We start from the raw sequence: 27,510 nt of genomic DNA, 5'->3' as shown, positions 1-27,510 counted from the left end.
TAATGATAATAATAATAATAATAATAATTATTATTATTATTATTATTGTTATTATTATTATTGTTTTAATTATTATTATTATTATAATTATTATTATTATGATTATGATTATTATTATTATTATTGTTATTATTATTATTGTGTTTTATTTCTTTTTCCCCTTCTATAACCATTTTTCCTAAACACAGGACATTTTAGTGCCCTTCACACACAAAAAGGACTTTTTCTTTGAACAGGCCCTGTGGTAGTTTAGATGGACTACCCTTTCATGAGGTCCTAGAGCTATCACTGTTAGATTGAAAGACTCTGAAAAGATATGAAAAAAAGTTTTGTATCACTTTAGCTTTCCAACACATCCTTCACACGCCACCCTTAAACTATGGTGATTTATATATAAATCTATAGACATTTTTAATGTGGCTTATGAGAAACAAAAAAGCACAACAACGCCAAAAAGAAAAAAACAATGTCAGGACTATAAAGGGGCAAAGACATCACGTTTAAAGTCCCTTTTTATTGGCATACATACACAACCTGACAGGACAAAGCCTTAAAAGAACAGTTATTAAACACAAGTTGTTATTATTCAACATAAAGGGGATCAAATCATAAAAGAGTATTTTAGCATCAAAATCTCAGAATAGTTGAATTTAGATTTTGGGGTGAAATTACACAGTTTGGCCTCAGGATGGCACTGCAGGGAAGGCTATGACGCCGAGGGTTAGGTGAGCAAAGGGTGGCATGTGGGATTGTTTTTAATTGTATCGCAGAGCATTTTGGGTTACATCTTTTGTATGAAAATGGCTTTATAAGTAATGTTTGATTGATTGATTTTACCTCAACAGAGCTCTTTGACCTGCATAAAGAAGTTGGTCCTTTGCTCTTCTCCCATACTTAAAGACTTCTAAGACTGTTTTAGGAGAAAGATGGATTTATTCATTATATCTTTTGTTCCATTTGCTCAGAATGCCCTTTACAATATTTCTTGTGCAGACTTACTCAGATGATTGAATTCTGTTAATGGCCTCAAATTCAAAACCTTTCAGGGAAAAATGAACAGACAAACAAAACTCATCTTTAGGTTTATTGCCAGCAGAACATGTTGTGTTTTTATCAAAGATGCTGTTTCACAGAGAATTAAAGAGAGCATGTGTTTCCTCACACACAGAGTAAGGCCTGCCTAATAAAATGTTCAGGGAAATATGTGTGTGTCACTGCGCTTTCTGTTTCTCCCACTGTTCAGGTGTGAGCGTTTTCTGTTCGAAGGCGTGGATCTCTTTCAGCTCCTCGGCGAGACATGTGTTCACCATCCTGTCAAACACACACACACACACACACACACACACACACACACACACACACACACACACACACACACACACACACAAATAGGATAAAATGAATATTTTAAGTTATGCTACAGAGCAGCGTGTTTCTGACACTGAAGATTTGTTTGGATCTATCTAGCTGACTTACAACCTAGTAGGTGTTTTCCAAGAAAAATGCTTCATTGTCATACCCCAATTTTTTTAAAAAAAAGGTTGGGATGCTGTGAGAAATATCAAACTGTGTGTGTTACCTGTGTCTCTGGAGCAGCGGTTTGCCTTCAAACTGAGGCGACACCACCAAGACTTTGTAGCTGGCAGCACATCTGTTGGGTGAGGTATCCTCCACATCCTGAAGAAGACAGATTACAGAAACCATGGACTTATTCTTGTACTTATATTTTTCTACAAGTTTATCTTTTTAATATAATGTTTGCATGGATTCACTCTTGGTGGATCTTTTGAACCAAGAAAACCAGAGATTGTTGAATTTATCCCCTGTTTGGTCAAATGTGAGCAGCTAAATACAGGAAATATCCCATCCCTAAACCAAACTCCATTCAGATATCAGTCAACTTATAGTTTCAAGACAAATACAAGCTTTGAACTTACCACGTGCACTGCCGCGAGCTCCGTCGTGAGTTTATCTTTGATGTGATCTGCTGTTATCGCCATTTCTATGTTAAAACATTCACAAATATGTTAGTAAATCAGGCGATATAATTGTACACTGTTATTTTTTTGTAAATATGACTCCATACGGGAGATGGCATGCTGACCCCGGAAGCATTATACAGCGACAGAATTGATTTTTTATAACTCTCTATATTTTCGAAAATATTTAAAAAAACATCTTATGATGTTATATTGTAATGTTAAATCATATTTTTACCAAAGACCGTAAATCTAAGGATTTTTCTGCTATTTCAGCTTCTTGCTTCCCGTAGAGGAAACACTGCAGACAGTAAAAACATCCAATCACAGAGCAGCGGTGGCAGCAATAGCCAATCAGGTGCAGTGTAGGCGGGACACAATGTTCAAAATAATGAATCTCAATATTGGCGGTCCTCGCAGAATGCCAGATGAAAATAAAAATTCGGATAGAGTAAATTAAAATGAATATTTGAAGGTAGCTTTAGTCCAAATACAAAATAAGTTTTTTAAAGTTATTTTTCAAAGTGTATGAATTAAGTTTCTCCAAAAGTGGGACACATAGATAATTTGTGCAACAGGCACATGTGTTGCCTGCTAACAGAGACAGCGTTTACCATAGTGTTTACTTTCTGTGCTGGAGGAGCCATGACTGATTGTGAGCAGAAATAAGTAAAGTTAAAATATGTCCACGGACATTTAATCTTCTCACAAAAATGGAGATATCGTCAGAAGTTTATTAACTGACATTTTAAAAGATTTTTATCGTGAGTTTGTGTATTTACGGCTTGTGCTAGTAGGTGCTGTATATGTTATATCTACAGTTTCTCGTGGTTATTGAGAAACAGCACAATGGTGGTGGAGGTAGAGAGTTTCTTCGGTGTGTACATGCTGTACTGCATCAACCCTAAATTCAAAGGTCGGATCTATATCGGGTTCACGGTGAATCCTGAGCGCAGGATCGGACAACACAACGGCGGACGGCACAAAGGAGGAGCCATAAGGACCAGCGGGAGAGGACCATGGTGTGATTTAACGGCCACGACAGGATCTATAAAGATATAGATGTATACAGAAGTTGAATGATGTTATAAATTAACTTTTCACCCCCTTTTCTCCAGGGAGATGGTCCTCATCATTCATGGCTTTCCCACTGATATCGCTGCTCTGAGGGTAAGTAGGGTTTAAATCATATACTACTTAATTATTGGCTTAAACTACGGCACAGTATTTGCACCAATAAGTAGATTTGCCGTTAAGAGCTTTGTGGTGTAAAAAAATAATTTAGGATAAACTGAGATGTATGCCTCTAACATGTTCAAATACTCAAAGCCTGTCAATGTCAACAAACTTTATTATAAAAGAGGAACAGGAAATGTAATATATATTGTAAAAGAATCAGAATCAGCTTTATTTAACAGATATGAGTGCACACAGAGGGAATTTGAGTTTAGTTTAGCTTTACCTCTACTGTCTATACAAACATCAGTGATGAACTTATACCACTGTCCAACCTTTATTAAACACTTATATATGTCATTACACCGTGTGATAAGGCATGATAATTACTAAGGGTAGCAGGACAAATATTTATAGTCACAGTGGAAGTTTGTTCACAGGGTTACTACTCTGAGTTTCTTCTGCCGCTCTCTGAGTGTTGAGTTCACCACCATCATAGCCTGAGGAAACAGAATATGTTATTAAATTAAAAAAACAAAAACGCAGACCATCAAACATTTCTCAAGTTGTTGTGAATTTTTAATCTAAGTTGTGTGAAATCAAAAAATCCACAGACTAAAGAAATGAACTTTGGCTTCAGTGTGTGATCTTGAGTTTTATGGCTCAGTTTTCCTGGAACGTTAGGGTGGAAAAGAATTATTACTGATTTCTTCACATTGAGATTTCACCAGCATTTGTGATATTTGTGTAGATGTGATTTGTTACAAAGAAACTATTCATTTCCCCCCTGTTGATTAGGATTTTATTCCTGCCTAATCCAGCTGAATTTAGAGCAGAGACAAAACAAGTAAAAAAGATTTTCCAAAATGTAGCTGATTTTTAATCAGATTTTTTTCATCTGTACTTTGAATTTACAAAGTAAGGTCAGTTAAAAACAAGTTCTGAATTAATTGGATTTTTTGTTTTTGGGTGCAGTGGATAAAGGAAAAAATATTAGGTTGGTAAAGCATCTTTTGCTGTAAGACTTTAGATGCAAAATAAAAACCAACTGTGTGCAGGAAAAGCCTTAAAAAAGAGCTTAAGTCCATGTCATAGTCACTCTCTATAAAACATTTGAACCATGTTATTCAGGAATCTTTTTCTCTGTTTACATGTCATCATCTATATCTCTCTGGGGGATTATTATTATTATGATGGCTTGACTCAATCCCTGTCAACAGATTATCTATCTTCTTATATCTTTTCAGTTTGAGTGGGCGTGGCAGCACCCTCATTCCTCACGCCGTCTCTCCCACATCACCCGGCGCTCGAGGAAAGAGTCCAGCCTTCAGTTTCACTGGCGTGTCGTCTCCAACATGCTGCGGGTGGCGCCGTGGAGCAGACTGCCCTTGACAGCCCGCTGGCTGAAACAGGAGTACAGAATGGACTTTGAGCCGAGCCTTCAGCCGCCACTCCACATCCCCATTGCTTTCGGGAGTGTGAGAGCCAAGAAGAAGCAGCTGCTTCCGTCTGCAGGTGAAGAGGAAGAGACGAGCCGGTGTTTCCTCTGCAGAGAAGTCATCAAGGTACACTTTGGTTCCATTCAAGTGTCCGAAGATGCTGTGCTTCATTTAGAGTGTTTGATACTATTTAGCTGTCTGTATTTCCTCAGAAGGTGAAATAAAACAAGTTATTTTAGAGGAAGTGACTGAAAATTGTCATGAGCTGGCATCTTTATATACACTTAGTTAAAACTCCTGAGCAGTGTCTCCAGTTGAAACCTTAGTCACCAAATAAACCCGCTCCCATAAACCAAATTCTGATTTGCAAGGTGGCCCTAAAAAGTTCAACTACACAACAGTTTCATGATCATGAGAAACATTTCGCCTAACGCCAAAGAGAAAACAGAAAAATGGAAAAAAATAACAAAAAACATACATAAAACACAAGTATTTCAAATGATCTAAAATTTCTTCTATTCAAACTAATAAAAAAACATGGAATGCAAAAAGATTCTGCACGTCAGGGAAAGTCTATGTCTGTTTCTTCATTTCATTTTTCATTTCATGCTAGGGAATATTTGTGCAGCTGACCTTCAGGGCCACCATACATTTTGCTGTTAGAGCGCTCTGAACAAACTGTACAGATAAAAAATATTCCAAAAATTTGAGCTCATGGTCATATCAGTTTGACATTCACACTTGGCTCCAAATAACTATTTTTGTCTCCAGTCTTGACCAGTCAGCTGGTTAGTTTTTTAATAACATGTCTCTTCTGTTAGCAGGCATCAGAGAAACTGAGCTGTTTCCATCCGGCCTGTTCGATGAGCAGTCATGTGATCTGCCTCGCCAAACTCTTCCTGAAATCGGAGCCGTCTCACCTCCTGCCGGTGGAGGGCGAGTGTCCGGCCTGTCGGCACTCGGTGCTCTGGGGGAGCCTCATCAGACACAAACACGGCTGCTTCGGGGACCTAGAGGAGATCGGAGTGTCTGCGTCTCAGGTAAGGGACGGGATGTTCAGATTTGGATGGTTGATCCAATCTGATATTTGAAAAGCTGCACTAACAGTTACATTCTTCATGGTTTTGATGTAGTTTCATTTCTAAATCTCCTTCTCTGCCCACAGAGTCACTGGGCGGATGAGCTGCAGATTTAAAAAAGCTGATTCTGCAGAAATAAGCGTCAGTTTCCTTCCTGATGAGCAGCTTAGTCATATGATACTTTCACAAAAACTGATGAAGACACTGAACAGTCCTTTTCTCACAGAACATGTATATGAAGCCTCCTCGTGCTCTCTACTCATTTTTAAATAGTCTGATTATGATGAGTTTTTTTAACTGTGTTAAATTATAATTTATGTGGGACTGTAAACTTATTGATGCTTTTTTGTAACAAATAAAATATATATTTTCTTACTGTATATACTGTAATTTATGTAGAGCTCTCTTGCTTTAATTATCTAAATTGAACCTCTAAGTCTAATGTTTATGTTGTGAGTTTAACTGTGTGCTGTTCTGAATGGATACATGTATGTTTGATGCAAAGTAGTTTTTAGAAAGTCAGATTTTAAAATAGAAATCTTTTATTGATCAGGTGAAAATATACGGAGCTGGATACAAAGTGCCAAATGTAACAGTTCACATTTATCATTTACAAACATCACTTTACTAAATATCTGTAAGAATTAGTCACACAAAACACAAACAAAACTAAAAAATATTATTCACGACTGTGGCATTTTTTTTTTTTTTTTTTAACATTTTAGACTCCAAAGATGAGGAGAAAACATTCAAACAATCATTTATCATATATAGGGTTATATAATATAATAATGCATGGTAAAGCAGCCATTAAAGCTTTTAAATTCAATATAATCTTTAAGTACACAGGGGCGGAGGAATCTACTGGAGACACTTTAAACTTGGTACCTGAGAGTCATTTAAACCCTAATAAGGGTAAAAAAAAACAAAATTCCCTTTTAATGTTACCATATATCAGCTGTTTGTACTTTTTAAGTATGATTAAGTTCTTTATACTTTACCTAAATATGAGGCAAGTTTCTATTTTATTTGTAACAAATCTTAAAAAGTGGGAAAATAATCAGCAGCCACAGTGGTCTGTAAAGACTTGCATCCTCTGCTTTAAGTCTGCACCAACATTCATCATCATATTCCAACTTTTTTACAGGCATATTCAGGTAAACAAGGCTGCATGTGCATTTGACACAAAGTTGGAAAGTTATCTTATAAAACTGCATAAAAATAACAAAAGCATTGAAATCTCTGGATTAATTAAAGTCTGCGACACATGGACAGTGACAGTGCAAGATGCAACATATTCATTACAGAGGTGTTAGTAATTTTTAGCACACGTGAGCACCAAACAAAGCCGTCAGACGTCCTTTAATTCAGTGTTAGTCTCTAACTGTGTTTCATTAGGCTGAGTGCAGTGGCCAAAAACATGTCTAATAAACACAATATCTGTGTTCTAGTTTGGTGTCTCAAAGTAATCTCTGTCACATGTTTGATTATTCGACAGTGTTAGTATAAAATTAATGATAATTGAAGCTTTAACCGGTCTCTTGTGGCACTGGAGGAGCTTGAACGGTGATCACCGGCTGAAACCAAGGAAAGAGAACAAAATCAAGCAACAATAAAAATTTTTGATGAAGAAAGTTCAAGACGTTTAATCTGGTTGTCTTCATCTTGATTTGGTCTGACTTTATGTGCAAACTCTTTAAAATGTGATTCTAGTGATTCATCACAGAGAGAAACTTCAAGAGAATAAGAAACTGAGTCTATTCTGGAAAAAAAAAAAGCCTCTCTAAACTCAGAGTCGATCATTTAATTCTGAATCCCTCGTGCCGTGCTCTGTAAGCCTGTTATCTGTGTTGAATGACTCACCATCTTGGGAGCTGGAGCGCAGCAGTTGACCACCTTGCAGCAGTACGCAGCCAGAGTAGCAGAGATGGCCATCAGAGCAACGTTAATCAGGACGCCTTCAGCGTAAAAATGAGACACTGTGCTCTGCAGGAGGACACAGATTTCAGGGCGACATGTGACAGATAAAATATGACACACTGACAGAAATTTAAGTTGATAAGAATTGATTTATTATGCCTGTTTATAACCAAAAATATGGTTATAGACAGGCATTTGAAAAAGCTTTTCCATTATTTTTGATAGAAGTTGTGTTTCATGCATCCATATTTGACCTCATGATTGAGGTCTTGAAATGTAAAATGTGACATTAACTCACTTGAAAAATAAACTTATCAGCTGAACTCATCAGTGTAACATCATGATCACAGACCAATCAGAATCAAGAAGAAGGCGGGACTTATGTTATCAACTTTCCTCAAGAACAATTGCAGAGGTTAGTAAGGAGGACAAATGTAACTGAAAAAAAGCAAACATGAAGTGAACAAACCAGACTTACTGGTGAGCAAAAGATAAAGAGACTAAGATATTTTTTTTCTTTTCACAGGAGTTAACCTCTAAAGATGTTTAAAGCTGTTGTAACTCACCTCGATGTTATGGCAGATTTCTCCGATATGCAGCGTGGCGTTGTCGTACTCATAATGCCAGCAGCCGAAATATACAGACTCCATCTTAATCAGAGTGAAGATCATGTTGAAGAGCGACGCACCACATGACACAATCTGCATCCCCAGACATGCTCTGAGCTGAAACACACGACATCAGAACAAGGTGTGAATCTTTTAATCGCAGAAACACCACCTGTATGTGTTCACCCTGTGCAGTGTGACTCACTGTTGGCAGGTGGAGGTTCTGTGCAGCTACAGCCACACTCCCAGCGATAACAACCTGCAAAGGAAATAACACACAACATCACACAATGCAAAGAGGATCAATATCAAGATAAAGTGTGCAGAGTCACCTCTTTACAAACAGCTGGAGTTTTCTGCATTTCAGAGAAGCTTATTTGTTTTGTTCTTACTCAAAAATGTGACGTCTCCTTTAGACATCTAAGGATTCAGGATTCAAACATTTTCTCATTACTTTATCCTGTTACACTGAGTTACACTGAGTTACACTCTTATCAGTGTTATACCAATGCCAGAAAAAGTGTGTGAAACAGGACAATGAGCCATAGCACAGACTCAACAACAGACTGGCTGTCAGCACTGTAAGTTAAAGCAGATGTCATGAGAAAAAAGCATAGTATTGCTATCTGTCTGTATGTTTGCACACACATACTGAAGTTGCCGAGAGTGTGCAGGCTCAAACTTTGGATCGTAGTGTAATGTTTGGCTCAGGTGGAGAACGTTTCCACCCTGGTAACTCAGCAACGCAAAGAAACAGTTTAAGTTGTGTATCTAAACGCTGAGGATGAACCGGTGTGGTTACTGATGCCAAGGGCTGCAACTTTATATCCGCCTAAAGGAGTCTGAGTCTTATTTTGGCCTCTCCAGTCATGTCACAAGACATGATGACACACCTCACCTCAGGTTGTTTTTGTTTTCACAGGTATGTACAGGTGTACACGTGCTCACCAGCAGGCATGCGATGAAGAAGGCGATGTCACCTTCGGGTCGGCTCAGGTCCTTGGCCAGAAACACAGTTGCGTTGATGATCTGATAAGAGCTCAGGCCGATCTGAGTGACCTGGATCAACAGAGAGGGAACAAACCAGTATCAACCAGGGAACACAACAACAGACCAACACACACAGACCCAGAGACACACACAGACAAAGACAGGGTGCAGATACCCCAAGAATCTTAGGCTCAGCCTCCAGGTACTTCTGCTTCCTGTTGACGTTTCTCTGAAAGGATACTTCGACAAGAGGACTACTCTGTATCTCCTCCACCACCGCATCTTCATCTGGCCAAAATTCAGAGAGAAGCAGAAGTCAGTACAAAGCTGCATGCTTTGTGTGAGATAGAGAGACAGCTGCGCAAATCTGCAGCTGGAAACATCTGGATTTCATCACTTCAGTTTGAACATGACTCTCCTCCCTCAGATTCTTCGTCTAGCTACATTCAGAACGTAAAGGCGTCTTTTATTTACCTGCCATGATCTCAAAAAGTCCGTCAAACTCTCCTGTCACAGATTTCTTCCTGTTTTTATCGACTGTTTAGAAGCTACAGGAAGTTGAGCAACAACTTTTCGAACTGACTGACCGCTCGAGTCCCGCCCCAGGTCCGTCCTGCAACACGAGTCCGTCTGCAGGGTCAGCAGTTTGAGTCCAGGATCCGGATTGGCTGGTTTCCTCTGCTAACGCTTTCTGGTAGAAGTAAATAAAGAGAGGGGTCTGTTCCTCCCACTGCAGCCTTGAAACACGTTGGATTAATAAACCGATTAAACTTAAGTCACTGAAATTTGGAGGCCCATGTTTGCCAGTAAACAAAAAAGGAGAATAAAGAAAGAAAAGAAAAAAAAATCGAAAGTCACAATACTGAAAGAGTGCATAGAAATAGTTCATAATTATTATAAGACATTTTGACTCTTCCCAGTTTTAAAACACACTAGTCATAACTGTGAAAATATAAAAAAATCTGTAGGACACAGCAAGTACGGAGGCCCTAAAAGACCGTGATTAAATACATTTTATTTTATTCGTTTTTAAAAGATAACAATTTTTTTTATCTTGAAATAAATTAAAATTAATTTCTATAGACCTCGCTCTAATTTATAACAAAATCATTTACAATTTACAATTCTGTGTTATTTTATTTACTGAACTGAGCCAATCATTAATTCTCTTGATAGAAATGCTGATTTTAATTTATTACATTTTAAACATTTTTTTTTCTCAGGCGGAATTATTATTATGATGAAGATGATGATAATTATTGTTATCATTACTTTATTTAACAATTCAACAATTATTTTTCTTATAATGTGCATATTATTTTCTTTGGACCTCTTTCCAAATTTCTATTCCCCCGCCCTCATACCTCTGTATTTCCATTTAACATTCAATTCATAGATTAATTCTTTGTATGGCACACATATGACACCATAACATTAATGTACAGTCATTTAGAATAATCTTAAAATGTGTGGACATTGATGAATAACAACATTGAACCACACATTCCCTGAAAATAACACTTGATTAAGTCACTCGGTGAACAATAGGTTAAAGTACTTCAGTATGGAAGCCCTAAAATGGCCCATTTAAACATTATTGTATGTTTATTTTTTCAGTTTACTCAATAACACTCCTACAGCACTCATATGACGCCATAGTTTAAGTTATTATAATCTTAAAGGATTTTGGTAGTACATTCAGTAATAAAAATGTTGGTGAATAAAGACGTCAGACTTAGCACTTGTAGAAATATAACAGACTTTATTGTGACAGGCAGTAAACAACAAGAAAAAGTGCTTGCACGATAAAAACATACATTAAGGCCTTTCATGTCTTTGCTCAGCAGCACCCCCTGTTGGACAAACCTGGCTCAGCATCTATGCTCCTTCATCTACTCTGTTGAGTTTGGGTCGTGTTCTCTCATAAAATGTAAATATTTAGATTCATCCATCAGCTATGATAACTAACAGGTTGATAGTATGGATTGTTTTTCTTCTTTATAATATGGATGAACTGAATCTTTAACACAGAGATACTTAGTCTATGCAGTGATGCTAAGGTACAGCTAGCCAGCTAACTTTAACTCACTCTTTAGGCTTTGTGTAATCCATCAAACTAATGACAGACTGTATAGTCTGAGCGGATTTAGTAAAAAGCTAATTTTTCACGTAAAGTTTGCCATGTAGCTGTCAGGGGTTTTAGGTTTAAGTTAGCTCGAAGGAACAGATCATGCAGTATGAGCTTAAGGTTATGCTAACGCTATTGCTAACAGCTTTTTCTTTTACCTAACGCCATGCATCAAAAAATGTCACTGGAGTCTGTTCTGCCTTTAGATTTTAGAGAACCAACTCACCACAGGAGTTACTTTTTTTTTTTTTAGCTTTTCTAGTACTGTCGATCATGTTGATCTGTTGATCACCTATTAGCTTCAAAAGGCATAAGCATATATCAATCTTAAGGCTGATTTTAGCATGGATTCCACCTTAAAAGCATCAGTAGTTTGACTAAAAGCTCCGTAACAGCTACTTTATGAACCTTGTGGTGAGTTTTATCTTGTTTGTGAATTGGCTCACCGCTGTCAGTTTGCTGAGCTAACATTAGGAAGCAACCTACCCAGACGCAGTGTAGCACAGTTAGAGCTACCTGGCTAACCTCAGCTTCTTTTTCCCAGTCGCTTTACTCTAAAACATTTTAGGATTCAAGCTGATTTCAAATGTATTCACATATCTTACAAGGTTAAGAATTGAACTTGTTAAAGATTAATGCCTAAAATGGCATCCTACGTCCGAGCAGCATTGTTATTTACAAACTCTGACCAGTTCTTCATCTCTGCATTTCTGTAAACACACAGCGTCACTTAAGAAAAGTACAAAGAAAAAAAATCACGTGTGACAGTAGTCAGTGCATTAAATGTTCCCCAGGTAGAATAATACAGAAAAACATCACTCCTATTTTCCATTTGTGCTGATTATATCATTATGATTGTTGATCTTCCCTTTAAATCTATAACAGCCTCATGCCAAAGCACATACGACTTGATTCTTCAGAAAACAGAATATATCAACTCAGATCCAAAATATACATTTAAATGAAGTGAAAAACAAAAAAATCAAAATATGCCGGATATTAATATCTGGTTAAACTGCACTTTATGTCCTGATTTCACCTGTATGAGATGAAGAATTTTAGACTCTAACATCGAAGTACTGACCAATGAGTATAAACCAAAAGACTGTAAAACAGAAGGAAACAGAAAAAAACTGACTCTAATGACAGTTTCTGTCAGTTTTTGAAGTCTGATATGAAGGCGTCAGGGTGTAAAGATGCGTCGCTTTCAATAACATCTTTTCAGTGTCTCAGGTTTTATATGCTTTTAACTTTTTTGTGACTAGAAAGCTCAAACCTTGCATGAGCCCTAAAAAAAGGGTTTTAAATGTTTTGCTATTAAACAACATTTGTATGGAGTCCAAAGTGTGCCACTGGAATTTTGTTTGTTTTGATACTTTATATTTAACAAATACTCTATTTTAAAATCACATTTTGATCATTTAAACTCATATTTGGTTTCTTATCTCCCAGTTCTCTCTTTGAACTATTAATTGCACTCCGATATGATAATAATTGCAAATCTTGAAAGCTTTTAAACATTTTTTTTTTAATTTTGTATTCATAAAAATAATTTAATCACATTGTGATTTGTAATTCATATTAAGTTATTTACTTAAATTGAGATTTGGTGGCTTGTAATTGGAGTTTAATCACATTTTGAAATTTAAACTGTACTTTTACTATATTACTATTGCAACTGTTTTAAGTCCAGCTGTATTATTGTGCACAAATTATTATTTATCAGGATCCATGAACCAAAACACACAATTTAACATATTCTGGCTTTGTGTCAGTGGAAATTTAAGGAAAAAGTTTATAAAAAGAAAAAAAAGAGTGAGAAATAATAAAAAAAGTAAATGTAAATTTCTTTAAAAATATATTTATTTTGACTTCATTGTCAAATTCATTTTCCAATCCAGCATATAAATACAGAAAATAATTGAACAATACAACTTCTAAAATCTAGTTTGATTTGAGAATTTACAACAGCGTCTGATTTGATTGGTTTATGGATGATTGTAATCAATTTGAATTATTCCAGTGACAGACTCTTGTTCCACACACAGCAGGACTCAAAGTGAAAACAGTAAATTTGGACATTATGACAGAAAAAAGCAAGTTAGGCTTTAGTGGAAGTGCCCTTTGACCCCTGAGAACCATCACAGCCTCATTTTGTTAACGCCAGGAGCAACCTCTGACCCTCACAGAGTCTGGTAGCCGTCGGTCCTCCTCCGGCGGCCGAGCAGGTAAGCCAGCACCACGATGACGATGAGGACAAGCAACGTCACTCCGACTGCAACCGCGACGCGATAATCAGGCTGGTCAGCGAGGCAGTGGTCAGCTGCAAACACACAACCATGAACATGTTAGATCAACTTTTGTCAACAAAACCAACGAATAATTTCCACTAATTACATTCATTCCAACACTTTAAAGAGGTTGTAGAAATGACGTAACGGGGGCCTAGTACTGACCCCTTGTGGGACACCAAAAACAATATTCAGGCATTAAAAACTACCCAAGTATCAGCATCATTACCTCCTTACTGCAGCTGATAGGCTAAATTCTGTGGGAGATAACAGCCAATGATGCACCTTTGCATGCATTTTTAAACTGGTCAGAGTTACTGTAAACAGCAAGACCTGCGCAGCTCTCTGCCGGAGATGGCTATATTTTTTTTGAGCTCGATATACAGTTTAGAAGTTAAACTGAACAAACTCCCCATTTTGGGTGGTGGCTATTTTAGATTTTGTGACATTTTCCTTTTACCTGAAATAATGGTTGGGTAACTTTATACTGAGTTTTATTCATTGATATCTGGGGTTATTAATGGTTTTGTGATGTTGATTTTTGAATCGATCAAAGTTTTATCATTGGGAGTCATTTCTGGTCTCATTTCAGTCGGTTGGTTGGGTAAATAGGTCTGATTTAAAAAAAAGTGTGGACTAAGCCCAAAAACTCACACCCTGAGGACATTTTTCAGACGACATATTTGTTTGCTTGATGTCACTTACGCAGGCCGAACTCGTTGCTCTTGGTCAAGTTGAAGGCCTGCATCCTGTCCTGGTTGATGTCCAGATACAGGCCATTCCCCATGTACAGAGTCTCGTTCATGCAGGAATAGGAGTGTCCGACCTTTGTGGGAAAGAGCTTCAGCGTCGAGTTGGAGCGACTGAAACGGCTTTCTGCAGCAGGGGAAACAGAGATATGCTCAGGTGCATTCAGGACATGAAATCAAAACAAAAAACAGTGTTCAGATATCAAACCAAACTTGCTAGACGGCACCCTGAAATTAGGTTGATTGTCACCTGCTCAACAGTAATTCACTTGCATAACAGTAATTCCACTGATTATTACTAAACCTATTGAACGCACTCACAAACAAGGAAGTAGCTGCCCCCCCTGTGCTTCTTGTCTATGTTAATATTTGCCAGTGTTGCACAACCCCGACTAGCTGCTGGGATATCAGCGCACACTACCTGACCCAATTACAGAGTGTAAAGTTTAGTGGATAATACAGCTGTAAATCAGGTTGAGAAAGTGGAATAAAATGTGATTAACTCAACCTACCAGTTTTGCTCAGAGGGTATGTCAAGTTGAAAGACAGAGCGTTGACGTAGACGTTGTTGTCTGCAACGCTCTGAGGACAAGAAGAAAAGAAACAAGTTCACTTCACAAAGGATTTAGCAATTCAACCAAAGGTGAGGTTTAATGAACATCAGTGGCATGTGCCGCTACATAATGACTTTATAAACTCAAAAAAGGATTTACAGATACATTCAAACTAAAGACTGTGCAAAAGAAGTAGACCTAGCATTGTGCAAATAAAGCTCAAACGTGCATTCTTTCTAATGACCAGCAGGGGAGCTCTACTGGCTGTAGAAATATGTGATTCCCAGATTAAACCACTGTTTTATTTTTACAGCCAGCACCACCTGCAAATATCTTGTTTGCGTTCATTTGTAACAAAACCACTCAAATGAGCAGATTTCTAAAAGCTCTTTAAGTGTACAAAGCCTAATTTTTGCTGGTCAGAACCATAGACTGTAAAAAAATGGACGTCATCTTTCTCAGCTCGAAGTGAGGTTGCCACAAAAACTGCTCCCCCTGGTGACTGGCTGCAGTACGGGTCAAAAAATCAGGCTCTCCTGTCATTCCAGCTACCAATGGCTGCTGTTTCCAACTTCCTACTTTTGTATCTCCCATTAAAAGCATGAAAAGTCCAAAAACAATTCAACAAACTAAAGTTCCAAACAGTGTCTGTGAAATGTAGATGCTATCTGCTAACAAAGCTAGCACTAACAGTTATCTGAGCTGCTCCACCCTCCTGTCTAACTACTGTCACGCTCCAAAAACAGGACAGCATACACAAGATAAGATCTGTGTTTTTTCTTTAGGGTGTATGAGGGTTAAAGTGTTTTACCAGGGATGTTTAGAGTCAACTAAGTTCTTTGATGTTTTAACCAAAATTTAGGTCAGTGAACACCCAAATGTTAGTAAAGCGTGGCTAATATTAGAAGAGTGAGCTGCAGTCTTCCTTGCAAGTTGACATCCTCATGCTAGTTCCTAATGTCTAACAGACATCTGTCATCTGTGACTTTTTACATCCAAGTAGTAAAGCTTTAGAGCATTATGGAAGCAGACATTACGAGAGCCACAGCTTCAGCTAGTGGATGAAGGCTGAACTACAGCTGAGACACAAGATATACATGTTAAGCTTTCCATAGCAAAAACATGGAGAGTTGGTTTACCGGACGAATGGTGGCGATGATTTACAACCATTCAGTCGACTTACTAAATGAGCACATATGTCGCTTTTATCAGACTAAAATGATCGTCTAAATCAATGTCACGGTTATTTTACACCACACTATTGCTCTGTAGCTCCACCCTCTGGACACTTTTAGTTTTGATAATGGCAAAGATGGTATCAAGATGAAAGCCAAAGTCAAGACTTCCATGATAGTCTACAAACTGAGCCTGACATGGCGAGAGCTTCATCCAATAGCACACTCCTGGTTCATGTGTGTAGTAGTTAGTGGAAACACCTTGCTTATGTTGAGGGCCATCACATCAAAAACCACAGAATGAATCACAGAAGAGTTGTGGAGTAAGGCCCTGTCCCTGTCACATGCTCTCAGAGCGGGCTTTGTTACTTCACTTCCCTTTTCTGAGGTTTTTTGTCTTTTTCCAGTTTCTATATTTGTACTGTTGATGCTGGTAAATGCGACAAGTTGTAAGAGTGAATGGTTTAGTGTGTTAACGTTGCTTGGGCTAATGACCTTTAGTGAAATATCAGAGCATACTTAAAAGGTCAAAGACAGATCGATCTCATTGCCTCATAATTTGTGGGGAAGGGGGACTCCTGAATACCTTGTTGAACATGAAGGTGATGGCGCCCTCTTTGAAGACCAGGGTGAGGTTAGCCTTGGGGTCTTTGCACTCTCCTTCCACTTTGGTCTTATTTGGCTGGACAATGAAGGTTCCATTTTCCTGTAAGATTGAAAAATTTCACTTTGTCATGTCGGTTCAGCAACTGTCATATGACAACACATCTGACAAACCTCAGCCATCACAATTAGGAAATCAAACTTATTTCTCAATTCCTGAAAGTAGATGCTGACACTGCTTTGCTGCAAGCTGAATCATCTTTTTATCCACAGAAAGTTCAATCTGTGTTCACGAGTTTCTGAGAGGCCTGCTGGATTCCCTAATATGAGTGTCTCTTGTCAGCTAAACCATACCTTTGGTAGGCGGATCTGCAACTCCATCTGAGCCATCAGGCAGATCACATTTTTGTCTCCCATCAGGGTGTAGTTTCCTCTGGTCACACTGGTGGGGGGAGTTGGTGTAGGTGGCGTTGTAGGTTTGGGGGTGGTCGTATGAGGCTTGGTGGTTGGGGGCTTGGTTGTTGGGGGCTTGGTTGTTGGGGGCTTGGTAGTTGGGGGCTTGGTTGTTGGGGGCTTGGTAATTGGGGGCTTGGTTGTTGGAGGCTTGGTTGTTGGGGGCTTGGTTGTTGGAGGCTTGGTAGGTGGAGACTTGGTAGTTGGAGGCCTAGGTGTTGGATTCTCAGAACCAAACTCAGCTGCGGGGCTCACAGATGCAGCGGGTTGGGGTCTTGACTCATCTTCAGCAGATGACAGTGCTTCAGTTAAAAGGAAAAAAGACAGAGACATTAACTTGATTCGCATTTACAACTCTATAACTTTAAAACTTAGAAATATGGAGTGTGGGACTTCTTTATGAGGAATAATGTCCTTTAGATTTAAGAACTCTTCAAAAGAGATGACAAAATGTGACTTGTATAGCAGTCTCTATAACACAGGGCCAAACAAGACCTAACAGAGAATTCTCCTCAGCTTGAGAGTGCATACAAATAGGATCAGGAAAACAAGATGGACCTCCAGAGTAAACACGATCGGCCCTCCTGAAACCACAGTGGTCTGTTGGGGAAAATATGGTCCCCAAAACCAAGATGTTGTGCATCTGGTGCCTGAGTGAGGACAAAATCCTTAAAGGGTACAGGATTGTCACTCAAGATTGTTTTTGAGGACAATGGGGAAAACAAGTTTGACCGAACCAAATTCCTTCTGTGAACTAAAAAAAGGGGTTTTCTACGAATGAATTGGATGTTTTATGAAAAAAAAATGGTTCAGAGCAAAATACAAGACTATCCATGGAGAAAAAAGGAAAGTCCAAGATATTCTCCAAGAACAGGATGGTCCTCTGGAGGAAACAAAAGTACAAGTTCTTAAATTGATGAGGCCCCTTATGAAAAACAAGTTGATTTCTCAACTGAAAAAATAGACGTTGTACATCAGGAAAAACAAGCTGGTTCTGGCAAACCAAGATGATTTGAGACAAAGATCAAAAAGGGGTCTCCTGAAGAAAAACAGAATTAGCGACTCCTGTGGTGAGGACGTCTTTATTACTGTTAGCTTACGGTCAGAATTTTTTGTTCCTCCTCCTTTCAGCTAAATTTATTCCCCTTGTAAACAACCTGATGTTCATTGAGTGAGATATGGTCTCATTTAGAGTTACACACAGGAAGCAGAGGAAGGGTGGGTCTTGGTGTGATTGATAAGTTGCTCTCCTGTTGATCTGATTGAAAAAAAACTCTTGTGAAGCATTCAGTTGGCAGACACTCTGAGGAGGTGGCTTTGTTTGTAGTGATGGACATTGTTTTGAAGCCAACAAACGTTAGCGTCCTGATAGACTGACAATAAAATACAGATGTTTCCTTCTTCCCAACCAAGCAAAGACAGAAATGTTTTAATGAAAGCTTCACAGTCTTCAGGGCCTCGAGGTGGCTCGATGCGTTTCTTCAATTAGGTCTAAAAAAGTCTGAAAAAACAGCCTGAAGCTAAGCTGATTTGCAGGTTTAGTTGTTAATCATTTAAAACTTTGTTAATTCATGTGACCTTGTTCCCATTACACAGATTTACTTAATGTGATGCTGATGTTAATTTGATATCATTGAGTATGAAACAGGTTGGAGTTGTCAGATTGACTCATTTTGACAGATGTAAAACTGAAGTACACAGGTCATGACACACATCTGTTGTTTTCAGCACACAGCTTATCTGCTAGCTCAGGAGCTGTTCAGTCAAATGTCCCATTTAAGCATTCAAATAAAACAGGTGACTCAGCTCTGAGACACTCTGAGGTAAAACCTGCGCTGGGTTTCCGACCGGCTTCGTTTTGAGCGAGGCGGAGTTTGGGAAGTTTGGAAATGGTGAAAACAAAGGCGTCCAGTCATTGTCAGCACTAAAGGGAACATTTCCTGTATTTTAAAACCATGTGTCAACATATTTAAGGCTCTAGCCGTCTTAAAGGTTCCAAATGGTTTCACATTGCTCCAGATAATTGCCTCAGCCATCAACCTGTAAAAGCTGCAGTGTAATCTTCAGAAGGGCCTGACCCTCCTCTAAAAGCTCTAATTTTTGTCCCTAAAAGGCTCAAGTGTTAGTGTGAAAATATTACATATAGAATTACAAAGAAAGGGGATTTTTTAACCAGAAGAGCTGCAGCAATGCTCCATTTCATGCACCAAACTCAATTGGAAAAAAACTGTGGTAACACCTGCAAGAAGGTGTGAGTTTTTCATCTACCACTGACAAGACCAGTTTTATTGTTCATGTGGTTTTTGTGACCTGTGCCTCTGTATTCAGTGCTCTGACCCAGAATCCCTTTCCTTTGTACCTAAAAGCTCTCCTCTGCTTTTTTTCTGAAAAGTTTTCAAACAGCTAGTGTGCCAACCTGAGCCTGTCAGGGACAACAACAAGAACTTTTAGTAGATGAACTTTGATCGGGCACATTGGCCTGAAAGGATAATGCTGCAGTTATTACAGCCTGTAACGCAACCTGCTGGAGCAGCTCCAAAACTCTTAGCACCAATAAGTCAAAGTAGGCTCAAAAAGGGTCTAAGTTCGAAGTAGAACAGTTATTTTGATAAAAGATATCTCTTTTAAAAAATGATGTTTCTTTTGGGGCAATCTATATCTCTTCTGTACTTTAATGAAATTATCAAGTATAGTGAGCATACTGTCAAGAAATTTTCAAGTATTTTCAAAAAATCATCTTCAACTTTAAAGCTGTGCAAAAATAAGGAACAATAACTTCGAATAGAAATAAATTTTGTAAAAGCACCAATATTTTTTTTTATGATACAATGATTCAATTTACAAAGAATAAAGTAGGTCAGTAGATTTATTAGTATTTTATTGCCTTGAGCTCTTATCTAGAGGCAGAAAGACCTAAATGAAAGTGAAAATAATGTGAGGTAAAAGATTTACTGTTAGAGAAGTAAATCATTTTCAAGTTCAAACATCGAGAAATAATCGCGATATTTTATCTGAGGACGGTTTCAAATCGGACCTGTTTCTAAGTTTGCAATGTGGGCTGAACTCAAGCTGAAGATTCACTCTGTCTCTGAAAAAACATCTGTGATCTACCAGCAGACATGTGACTCAGATCTGTAACAAGGTCGAAAGATTGCGGAAATTTCTGTTCCCTAAGTGATCCAGGAAGTCACCAAGAGGTCTCATCAAGTCATGAAGGGTGAGATTTATAAAACTGAGCACAGAAAAAATGCGCACACAGTTTTTAAACAGTTTGAAAGCTACTTATTATCATTAAAAAAAACCTAATTTGATGTAATGGGAAGCAACACAATTCTGCACTGTGTATAAAAAGTCTTTTGTTAAAAGTTTTAAATTTTAGAGCTCCCTAACTCCACTGCACGTGATAACCTGAGAATGAATAAAACTCCTACCTGAGAGAGCACAGAAGGCTAAAAACAGGACAGCAACGGAGCTCTTCATGGTGACAGGTTGTCTCTGCTCAACTTCTCCTGACTCTGGTTCAATCTGCGAAAACAGCTCTGCGTCCGCGCTCATAAACAAACAGCTGCGTCAAGCTGCGCAAGCGCGTAACACGACCGGAAACTGTTGAACAAAATAAGAGCATTGGTGATACAGTCTAGTTTTAACCATGTTTTAGGATTTTAAAAAAATAAAAATCACTTTAGAAATTATTTGTCTTTTATTTTTATTTGATCTGAAGTTATTTAGCCCCCTTTTCTGTTTATGGGATGTTGTTCAATTTAACTCAGAGGATTACGATATAATTAGTTAAGTTTTAAAAAGATTTGTAATAATGTATATGTCTGTTTATGGATAACAGTCAAAACTTTGATTTGTAATCTAGAAATTTTACCCGTAGTTATAGTGAAAGTAGCCAACAAATAAATCACAGTTGTTTATCTTCGGTACATTTTACTAAATGAATTTAAATGTATGAAAAAGCTGAAAAAAAAAATAAATAAGACAAATTAATGGTACCAGATAGTAAATCGGGGGTCCATCTTATTTATTATACTTGTAAATTAATTCAAATAAAGTGATTCCGTTTGCTCCTCTAAATGCTGGATATTTTTTTCTTTAAGGGCCTGTGAAGCCTCACTGTCATGAAAACCTGACTCTTATTTGGTGTGTGTGCTTATTTTTTTTTATTAGAACACATCTTTTTAATACTACTTTTCTTTGTTCAAGAGTGCTTTTTTTATTTCATTATATTATATTTTTTAACCAGAAACAAAGCAACAAAGTACTTATTACCAGTTAGCCTACGTAGTGCAACTGTTTAAAAACTTTATAAACTCAGTTCATGCCATAGTTTAGTAGCTGGCTATGTTTAAAGCTACTCACATTTGTGAGTCTTGGCCTGTTCTATCCTTTTCCTTTTTGACAGTTCAGCTCTAGTGTCCACTCTTACCACAAAATTAAGGCAAAAAATTGTTTTAAGCAGAGAAAAACCCAGATATCTATTCTCATTACTGAACTTTGTCAACCAGCGTGGTGCTCTAAATCAATCTGACTGGAAAGCTGAGGAGAAGCATTTATAAATGATCTTTATTTTCTGCACTGATAACCTCTTTTAAGTTGGGGATTTAAATTAAGCATATAGAAGTGAGACTTCTCAAGATCACAGCCACTTTAATATTACAATATAATTAATACTAGAGCCATAAATCAGAGTGTCTGGTTCAGGAGATCAGACCCGATGACAATTTAATGTACACCTTCAGGTCATATATGATTTGAGAGGTAAGAGAAATTTCTCAGTTTTTGTTTTATTTTGAAAGTACCGACAGGAATCTTGTGTGTGCATGCCCTGTAACTGTATAGTTCCTCTAGGCTTGATGATATCAAAGTTCAGGAACCGAAAGTGACAAGAGGGAGGAAGACAACGTTAAACAGCAGCGAAAGGTCGCGTTTTATTTTCCACCACAAAGAAACGAAACTGTACCCCCACACACTCATACAAACTCTGTCATCATGTGATGTCTGACTGCAGTCCAAACAGTGCCTAAACCACCAGCAATATATTTTTAAACTTGCAAACCGTGCTTTGTTTTACCTTTGATCATGATCTGATCAGTGGACTGTAAAGCACAAACAGCCTCTGCTAACAGTGGTTAGAGTAGTCGATAAATGGCAATATCAGACTGTCCGTTTTTTTTTTGTTTTAAACTAAGTATTTAAAGTTTCAGTACCAGTAAAATATAGCACCTCACCTCACTGGTAGCAGTAGTTAAGCAGCTGCAAAGGTAGAAAGTGCAGTACTATTAGTCAGAGTAATAGCAGTGCTGGACAAGTTTTTAGTTGTACTGATAGCACTTTTAGACATAAGATTTAATGATAATAGCAATACATAAGTTAAGGAGTTTTCATGGCACTTAAATTGGTTTCAGTCATTTGTGTTCACAGTGGTGGTAATACTCTGGACTTATGCTAATCGTGATAAGCTAGCAGCACCCGTAGAAGGAAAAACAAAGGCCATGTTAGTTGTTGCAGCAAATTTGCATGTGTGGAATAGCATCATAACTAGCTTTAAAGTTCAGGGAAAACAGAATTGTTATATTTTGAGGAGTTTAAATGTGTCCTTAATCAGTATCAAACAGCAGGAGTGAGAACAATTCCTGACCTCATGTGACACAAAGAAAGAGGAAATAAGATATGTCCCTCCATCACACATTCATGCCATCACATGGTTTACTGTAACGCTGTCTAAATTCACTCTGAAAAGACACTCAGCTCAAAGTAGGAACCCTCATTATGTCAGAGTCAGGCCTGTTTTCACCTCGGACATGTGACTAAGTGAAGAGCAGATGATGCTGATGTGAATGAATATTTGCCATATCTGCTTTCATAGTTTTTTTCTGTATTTACATCCCCATATGTGTGAAACCAGATTGTGCTTAGATAAAGAAATTCAAGGATGAAGAAAGTTGAAAACTGATGAGTACAACCATCATTATTTGACTCATTCAGATTGATTCTCTCTGGAACAGACCAAGGGTATTTAAAGTTGGCAGGCTTGAGTCTTATTTCTTGTTACAGATTTGACTACCTGTTGGCTGAAACTAGAAATTGCATATGATGTGTTTAAATAAGATCAGGATAAAGCCTTTGTCTGTATATCCATGTCATGACATACTTTTTCACGTATACAGATTTACTGTTCATGTGGAGTGCACTTTTACTCAAGAGGCTTGGGAACAAGATCCGAGGACAGGATCTCTATCATGATCTGGCTGTTCTAAGTAATATGTTTTTGTCTTCTTATTGTGTTGACCTTAATTTATGTATCACAAAATTGATTTGTGATACCACCTGCCATCAGTTCCCTAGACACGGACCACTTCCTTAGTTGTGTTGTCATTTTGTTTCCCTCTTTTTCCTTTTGTTGTCTGTGCAAAAAAGGAAGTAGTTAGGAAAATAAGTCTGGAGGGTAAGAGGGTTGGATGTTTAGTTAAAACTATTTGTTTTAGCAACCATTACCCTCTTTAAATTCTTGGATACATATCACCAACTGTGTAATATTTAAATAATTGTGTATATATCATCACCTCTTGTGTACTTATCACACGTCTTGTGTGTACATCGCCACCATATGTATATTACCTCCCTTGTACAGTGTTTTAGTGCCCTAATGTTTTTTTTATATTCTCTATTTAAATTACTGTATATCCTTTATTTAAATTTTCATACATTGTTGACTGTGTGAGAGTCTTGCACACAAATTCTTATGTGTCTGGACTGTTGGTCCATGTACAAATATAAAATAAAAACCTTGAGTCCATGTATCCAATAGGCTACATTTTCATTATGTTATAATATTCAGTGTTACAACAGATTTTCCTTTTCAATCAACTTTTCAGTCACTGAATAGAAATGTGATAACAAGTCATATTATTTGGTATTATTAAGACATAAAATGAAAAGCAGGAGCACATAAAAAAGCAAAATAAATCTCTTTTTTTGAGGAGACAATCTTTTAAATGAATATGGCTTACTTCTAGTCCTTTGCTCGTACTTTATCTTTTAAATGTTGTATATATTACTCTAAACACTTGGGTAAGACAGAACTCTTACTTTATTTATGTATCGTAATATTTATTCTTCAATTATAATGTAAAAATAATAACAGCTCACGTTTGGTCCCCGTCTAAACACTGGAACTCTATGTCTCCAACTTCATCATGGGTTTGATCTCCCGGGAAAATCTTATTATAATGAAGCCGCTCTCCGCCAATCCCGTGGCCTCAAACCCAACAGGCCCCGCCTTCCGTGACGACAAATGCAAGGAAACTGTACAATACCAAATAAGGAAAATACTCCCGCATGCGCAGTGTGTGTAGTTTTGTTTGAAGTGAACTGCTCCCTGGGACTGCCCTACAAGCTGCAAAGTCGACAAGCTTTTGATTTTTAACAGAATATTTTTCACATTTCTTCCACATTGTTTCAGCGCCTCTATGCATCGCAGAGACGATGTTGGGCCATCACTATCCGAACACCGACAAGTCGCAGCAACTGGTCAACTATGTGGAGGATTACCTGGAATGTGTGGAGTCCCTGCCTTTGGACATACAAAGAAATGTTTCCCTGCTCCGAGAGATCGATGCAAAGTATCAAGGTACCGTGTCTCCATGTTCCTCTCCTTACTCACAGTTAAGTGTTAAATACTGAAACATTAGCGGCAGTCTGCGGGGTTTGCTGAAATGGAGGAGCAGGCGCCAGCCTTGTTCCCATTTTGCGAAAACTGAACCCATGAGTCCAAACGCTCTCTCCAAAATCAGGAAATCTAACCGATGAAATTCTCTCTGATAACTTCACCCACGCGTGGGTCTTCCTGAACGAGTCAGCCGTCTTTTTGTACTAACAGCCCGCATACTGTCCGTGCTGTTTTGTGTCTTGCACCAAACTCCCTTAGGAAAAGGCTGAAATTTTATATTCATTACCCGCCGAGAGTGTATGTAAATTTTATTACCTAACAAAACACATGAGATTATTCAGTAATCTTTGCTAAAGAATTCGGCATAATTTTCATTCAAATGTAACTTTATTTAATGAGACAATTTTAACTTTTTCCCCATGTACACACTGCCGCCCACCGTGGTGTTATCGCGGAGGATTATTAGGAAAACAATGCACAAACTTGAGCGTGTATTTACATTAAACACTGACTGTAAAATTAATGTTAACCGTTATTCTGAATTAAGACGTAAAATGTCTAGAAGAGAAAAAAATCTGCCCATTGAGGCGTGAAACACTTGAAATGATCGGGGTGTACACCAACTACTCTTGGACGTAAAAACAATCCTTATTTTTGCTTGTGCTGACGCACGGTTAAGCTGCAAGCTGCAGGCAGCCGCGGTTAACGTGACTTCTTCGACATCTCAGAGACATTGTAGGAGTTACATTGAAAGAAATGACGACTCTCTAAATTTAAACTGTTATAAAACGAGATTAGACGTCCTGGAGGGTTTGCACGGCCTCTGCTCGTCCACTCCGCTCCGTCGAGTGTGAGCTGCAGAGCCGGATGACTCCTCTTCTAAGCGAACCCCCCTTAACATCTGACCGCCGTCATTTCCTGCAGCTTCAGCTCTCGTTCGCCTTCTTCTTCTCTGTGTTAAACTGCTGTTTAAACCACGCATTACTACCCACTGGTGGGCGAATTGTCATCATTTCCCCCTTCTTGAAGTGTAGTCCCTCCATTTTGTGACATATGGGTAATTCTAAATCAAAGAAAAAAAACCAAAGTGTCTCTAAACATGAGCTACTTAGTAAGTCTGAATTTATTACAAAGCCTATTTGATGCATTAGTACCATAAAAATAACCAACCGGATTATGAGGTAAACTTCCAACTTTAGTGTTCTGGAGGCTTAATACTTATCACTTATAACATTTTTATCTTTATTTTCCTTTGCTGTGTGTCACTGAGGTTTAACATCTTTCCTCCTTGTCCCCGTATTTGTCTCTTCAGAGGTGCTGAAGGAGGTGGATGATGTGTTTGAGAAGTACAAAGCAGAGCAGGATGCTGCCCAGAGGAAGCGTCTGCAGGTCCAGCTGCAGAGAGCTCTCATCATCAGCCAGGAGCTTGGTGATGAGAAGATTCATGTAGTGACCCAGATGACAGAGCTGGTGGAGAACCGGTCCCGTCAGATGGACTCGCACTCTCTGTGCCTGCAGGAGCCCAGTGAGGCTGAACGTCTCCCCACAGAGCGCCGCTCCAGCGTCCAAGACTCTCCAGCTCCTGAACGCACCTCAGCACGCCGTCCAAGGCGACAGCGGAACAGTGAGAGCCGGGACTCGAACCACCTATCGGCTAACGGCTCTCTGGTGGACGACCCTGTGGAGGAGCTGTCCATCCCTCCTCCACGGGAGAAGAAGTCAAAGTCTGCAAAGAAGAAGAAGCGTAAGTCCAAACAGGAGCGGGACGCCTCGCCGGTGGACTTTGCCATCGACCCCAATGAGCCCACATACTGCCTCTGTGAGCAGGTGTCGTACGGCGAGATGATCGGCTGTGACAACGACCAGTGCCCCATTGAGTGGTTCCACTTCTCCTGTGTGGGGCTCACATACAAACCCAAGGGGAAGTGGTACTGCCCTAAATGTAGAGGGGACAACGAAAAGACGATGGACAAAAGCCTGGACAAAAACAGAAAGGAGCGCAGGTCCAGGTAGTGGTCAGCTGAGAGGGTTCAGACTGTTGGACTGCCGGAGTGAAAACAGTTTAAGAGCACAATCGAAGTCTGTCAGTAGCAGCGCTTATTCCTAATCAAAGACCAGATGTGATTGCTGTGATTGATCCTGAGACGCCTTCAGGCTGCAGGGATCCACCTGCTGCCAGAATCATCACTTCCTAGCTGCCGTCCTCTTCCAGAGCTTTCTGTCAGGTTCAGTTTTACTTGTGGAAAAAAGAAACAAGAGCTCCTTTTGATTTCTCTGGATGAGGTCCCCAAAAATTCTGTTTTTTTTTCTTGAATCTTCTTAGTTCTTTGAACCAGTGTGTGTATCTGTAGGGTGATGTTTCTACATATGTTTATGTTTACAGAGATGATATTTAAGGACGAGGAGCCTGCTGACGGGACTCTAAGACATCATCATGTGGACTTTTTTGTTCTCACTGCTTCACTCTCATTATCGTGTACATTTCTTTTTATATTCATTAAAACAAAGTATAAGCATCCAGTTTTCTCCTATTTCTGCATCAAACTCTCTTTTCAATCTACTGTCTGATGTTGGATTATATCTCATTACACTGACCTCTACTTAATTGAAAATGAGCACATACATTATCTTCATCTTTTGCATAAACTCTGACCTTCAGGTTTAAATTCCCTACTAGTCATTACTTATGTT

The 27,510-nt window shown here is 38.5% G+C and overlaps 5 protein-coding genes across 8 annotated transcripts; 2 read left to right on the top strand and 3 right to left on the bottom strand.

The window, feature by feature from the left end:
• Nucleotides 1-1,070: 1,070 nt before the first annotated feature.
• LOC141784238 (bolA-like protein 2) lies at nt 1,071-2,307 on the bottom strand. 3 transcript variants are annotated; one of them, XM_074662006.1, is made up of 4 exons: nt 2,218-2,307; nt 1,938-2,002; nt 1,580-1,677; nt 1,071-1,311 (listed from the first exon to the last, which is right to left on the bottom strand). In XM_074662006.1, the coding sequence occupies exons 2-4, from the start codon at nt 1,998-2,000 to the stop codon at nt 1,212-1,214; spliced, it is 261 nt and encodes an 86-aa protein (XP_074518107.1). In that variant the 5' UTR covers nt 2,001-2,002; nt 2,218-2,307; the 3' UTR covers nt 1,071-1,211. The 3 variants fall into 3 exon arrangements, with proteins under 3 accessions (XP_074518107.1, XP_074518108.1, XP_074518109.1); XM_074662007.1 differs by having other exon boundaries at nt 2,105-2,224; XM_074662008.1 differs by lacking the exon at nt 2,218-2,307 and adding an exon at nt 2,087-2,178.
• A 251-nt stretch (nt 2,308-2,558) lies between these two features.
• slx1b (SLX1 homolog B, structure-specific endonuclease subunit) lies at nt 2,559-6,048 on the top strand. 2 transcript variants are annotated; one of them, XM_074662020.1, is made up of 5 exons: nt 2,559-3,001; nt 3,098-3,149; nt 4,403-4,720; nt 5,416-5,634; nt 5,760-6,048. In XM_074662020.1, the coding sequence occupies exons 1-5, from the start codon at nt 2,829-2,831 to the stop codon at nt 5,787-5,789; spliced, it is 792 nt and encodes a 263-aa protein (XP_074518121.1). In that variant the 5' UTR covers nt 2,559-2,828; the 3' UTR covers nt 5,790-6,048. The 2 variants fall into 2 exon arrangements, with proteins under 2 accessions (XP_074518121.1, XP_074518122.1); XM_074662021.1 differs by having other exon boundaries at nt 2,562-3,001; nt 5,419-5,634.
• Nucleotides 6,049-6,312: 264 nt separating this feature from the next.
• On the bottom strand, nt 6,313-9,805 carry LOC141784224 (uncharacterized). The gene is made up of 7 exons (XM_074661979.1): nt 9,666-9,805; nt 9,367-9,479; nt 9,150-9,260; nt 8,407-8,460; nt 8,160-8,318; nt 7,537-7,659; nt 6,313-7,250 (listed from the first exon to the last, which is right to left on the bottom strand). The coding sequence occupies exons 1-7, from the start codon at nt 9,670-9,672 to the stop codon at nt 7,203-7,205; spliced, it is 615 nt and encodes a 204-aa protein (XP_074518080.1). The 5' UTR covers nt 9,673-9,805; the 3' UTR covers nt 6,313-7,202.
• Nucleotides 9,806-10,945: 1,140 nt separating this feature from the next.
• On the bottom strand, nt 10,946-20,667 carry cd68 (CD68 molecule). The gene is made up of 6 exons (XM_074662241.1): nt 20,576-20,667; nt 17,046-17,446; nt 16,675-16,794; nt 14,872-14,941; nt 14,316-14,486; nt 10,946-13,642 (listed from the first exon to the last, which is right to left on the bottom strand). The coding sequence occupies exons 1-6, from the start codon at nt 20,622-20,624 to the stop codon at nt 13,503-13,505; spliced, it is 951 nt and encodes a 316-aa protein (XP_074518342.1). The 5' UTR covers nt 20,625-20,667; the 3' UTR covers nt 10,946-13,502.
• Nucleotides 20,668-24,484: 3,817 nt separating this feature from the next.
• ing2 (inhibitor of growth family, member 2) lies at nt 24,485-27,353 on the top strand. Its single transcript, XM_074661879.1, has 2 exons — nt 24,485-24,780; nt 26,132-27,353. Exons 1-2 carry the CDS (start codon nt 24,636-24,638, stop codon nt 26,830-26,832), a joined length of 846 nt encoding a protein of 281 aa, XP_074517980.1. The 5' UTR covers nt 24,485-24,635; the 3' UTR covers nt 26,833-27,353.
• Nucleotides 27,354-27,510: the final 157 nt, after the last annotated feature.

Source organism: Halichoeres trimaculatus, unplaced genomic scaffold (assembly GCF_033239565.1).
Source record: "Halichoeres trimaculatus isolate MK-OKI-2021-1 unplaced genomic scaffold, fHalTri1.1 fHalTri1_scaffold_22, whole genome shotgun sequence".
NCBI lineage: Eukaryota > Metazoa > Chordata > Actinopteri > Labriformes > Labridae > Halichoeres > Halichoeres trimaculatus.
This window is presented reverse-complemented; position numbering and strand designations above follow the sequence as displayed.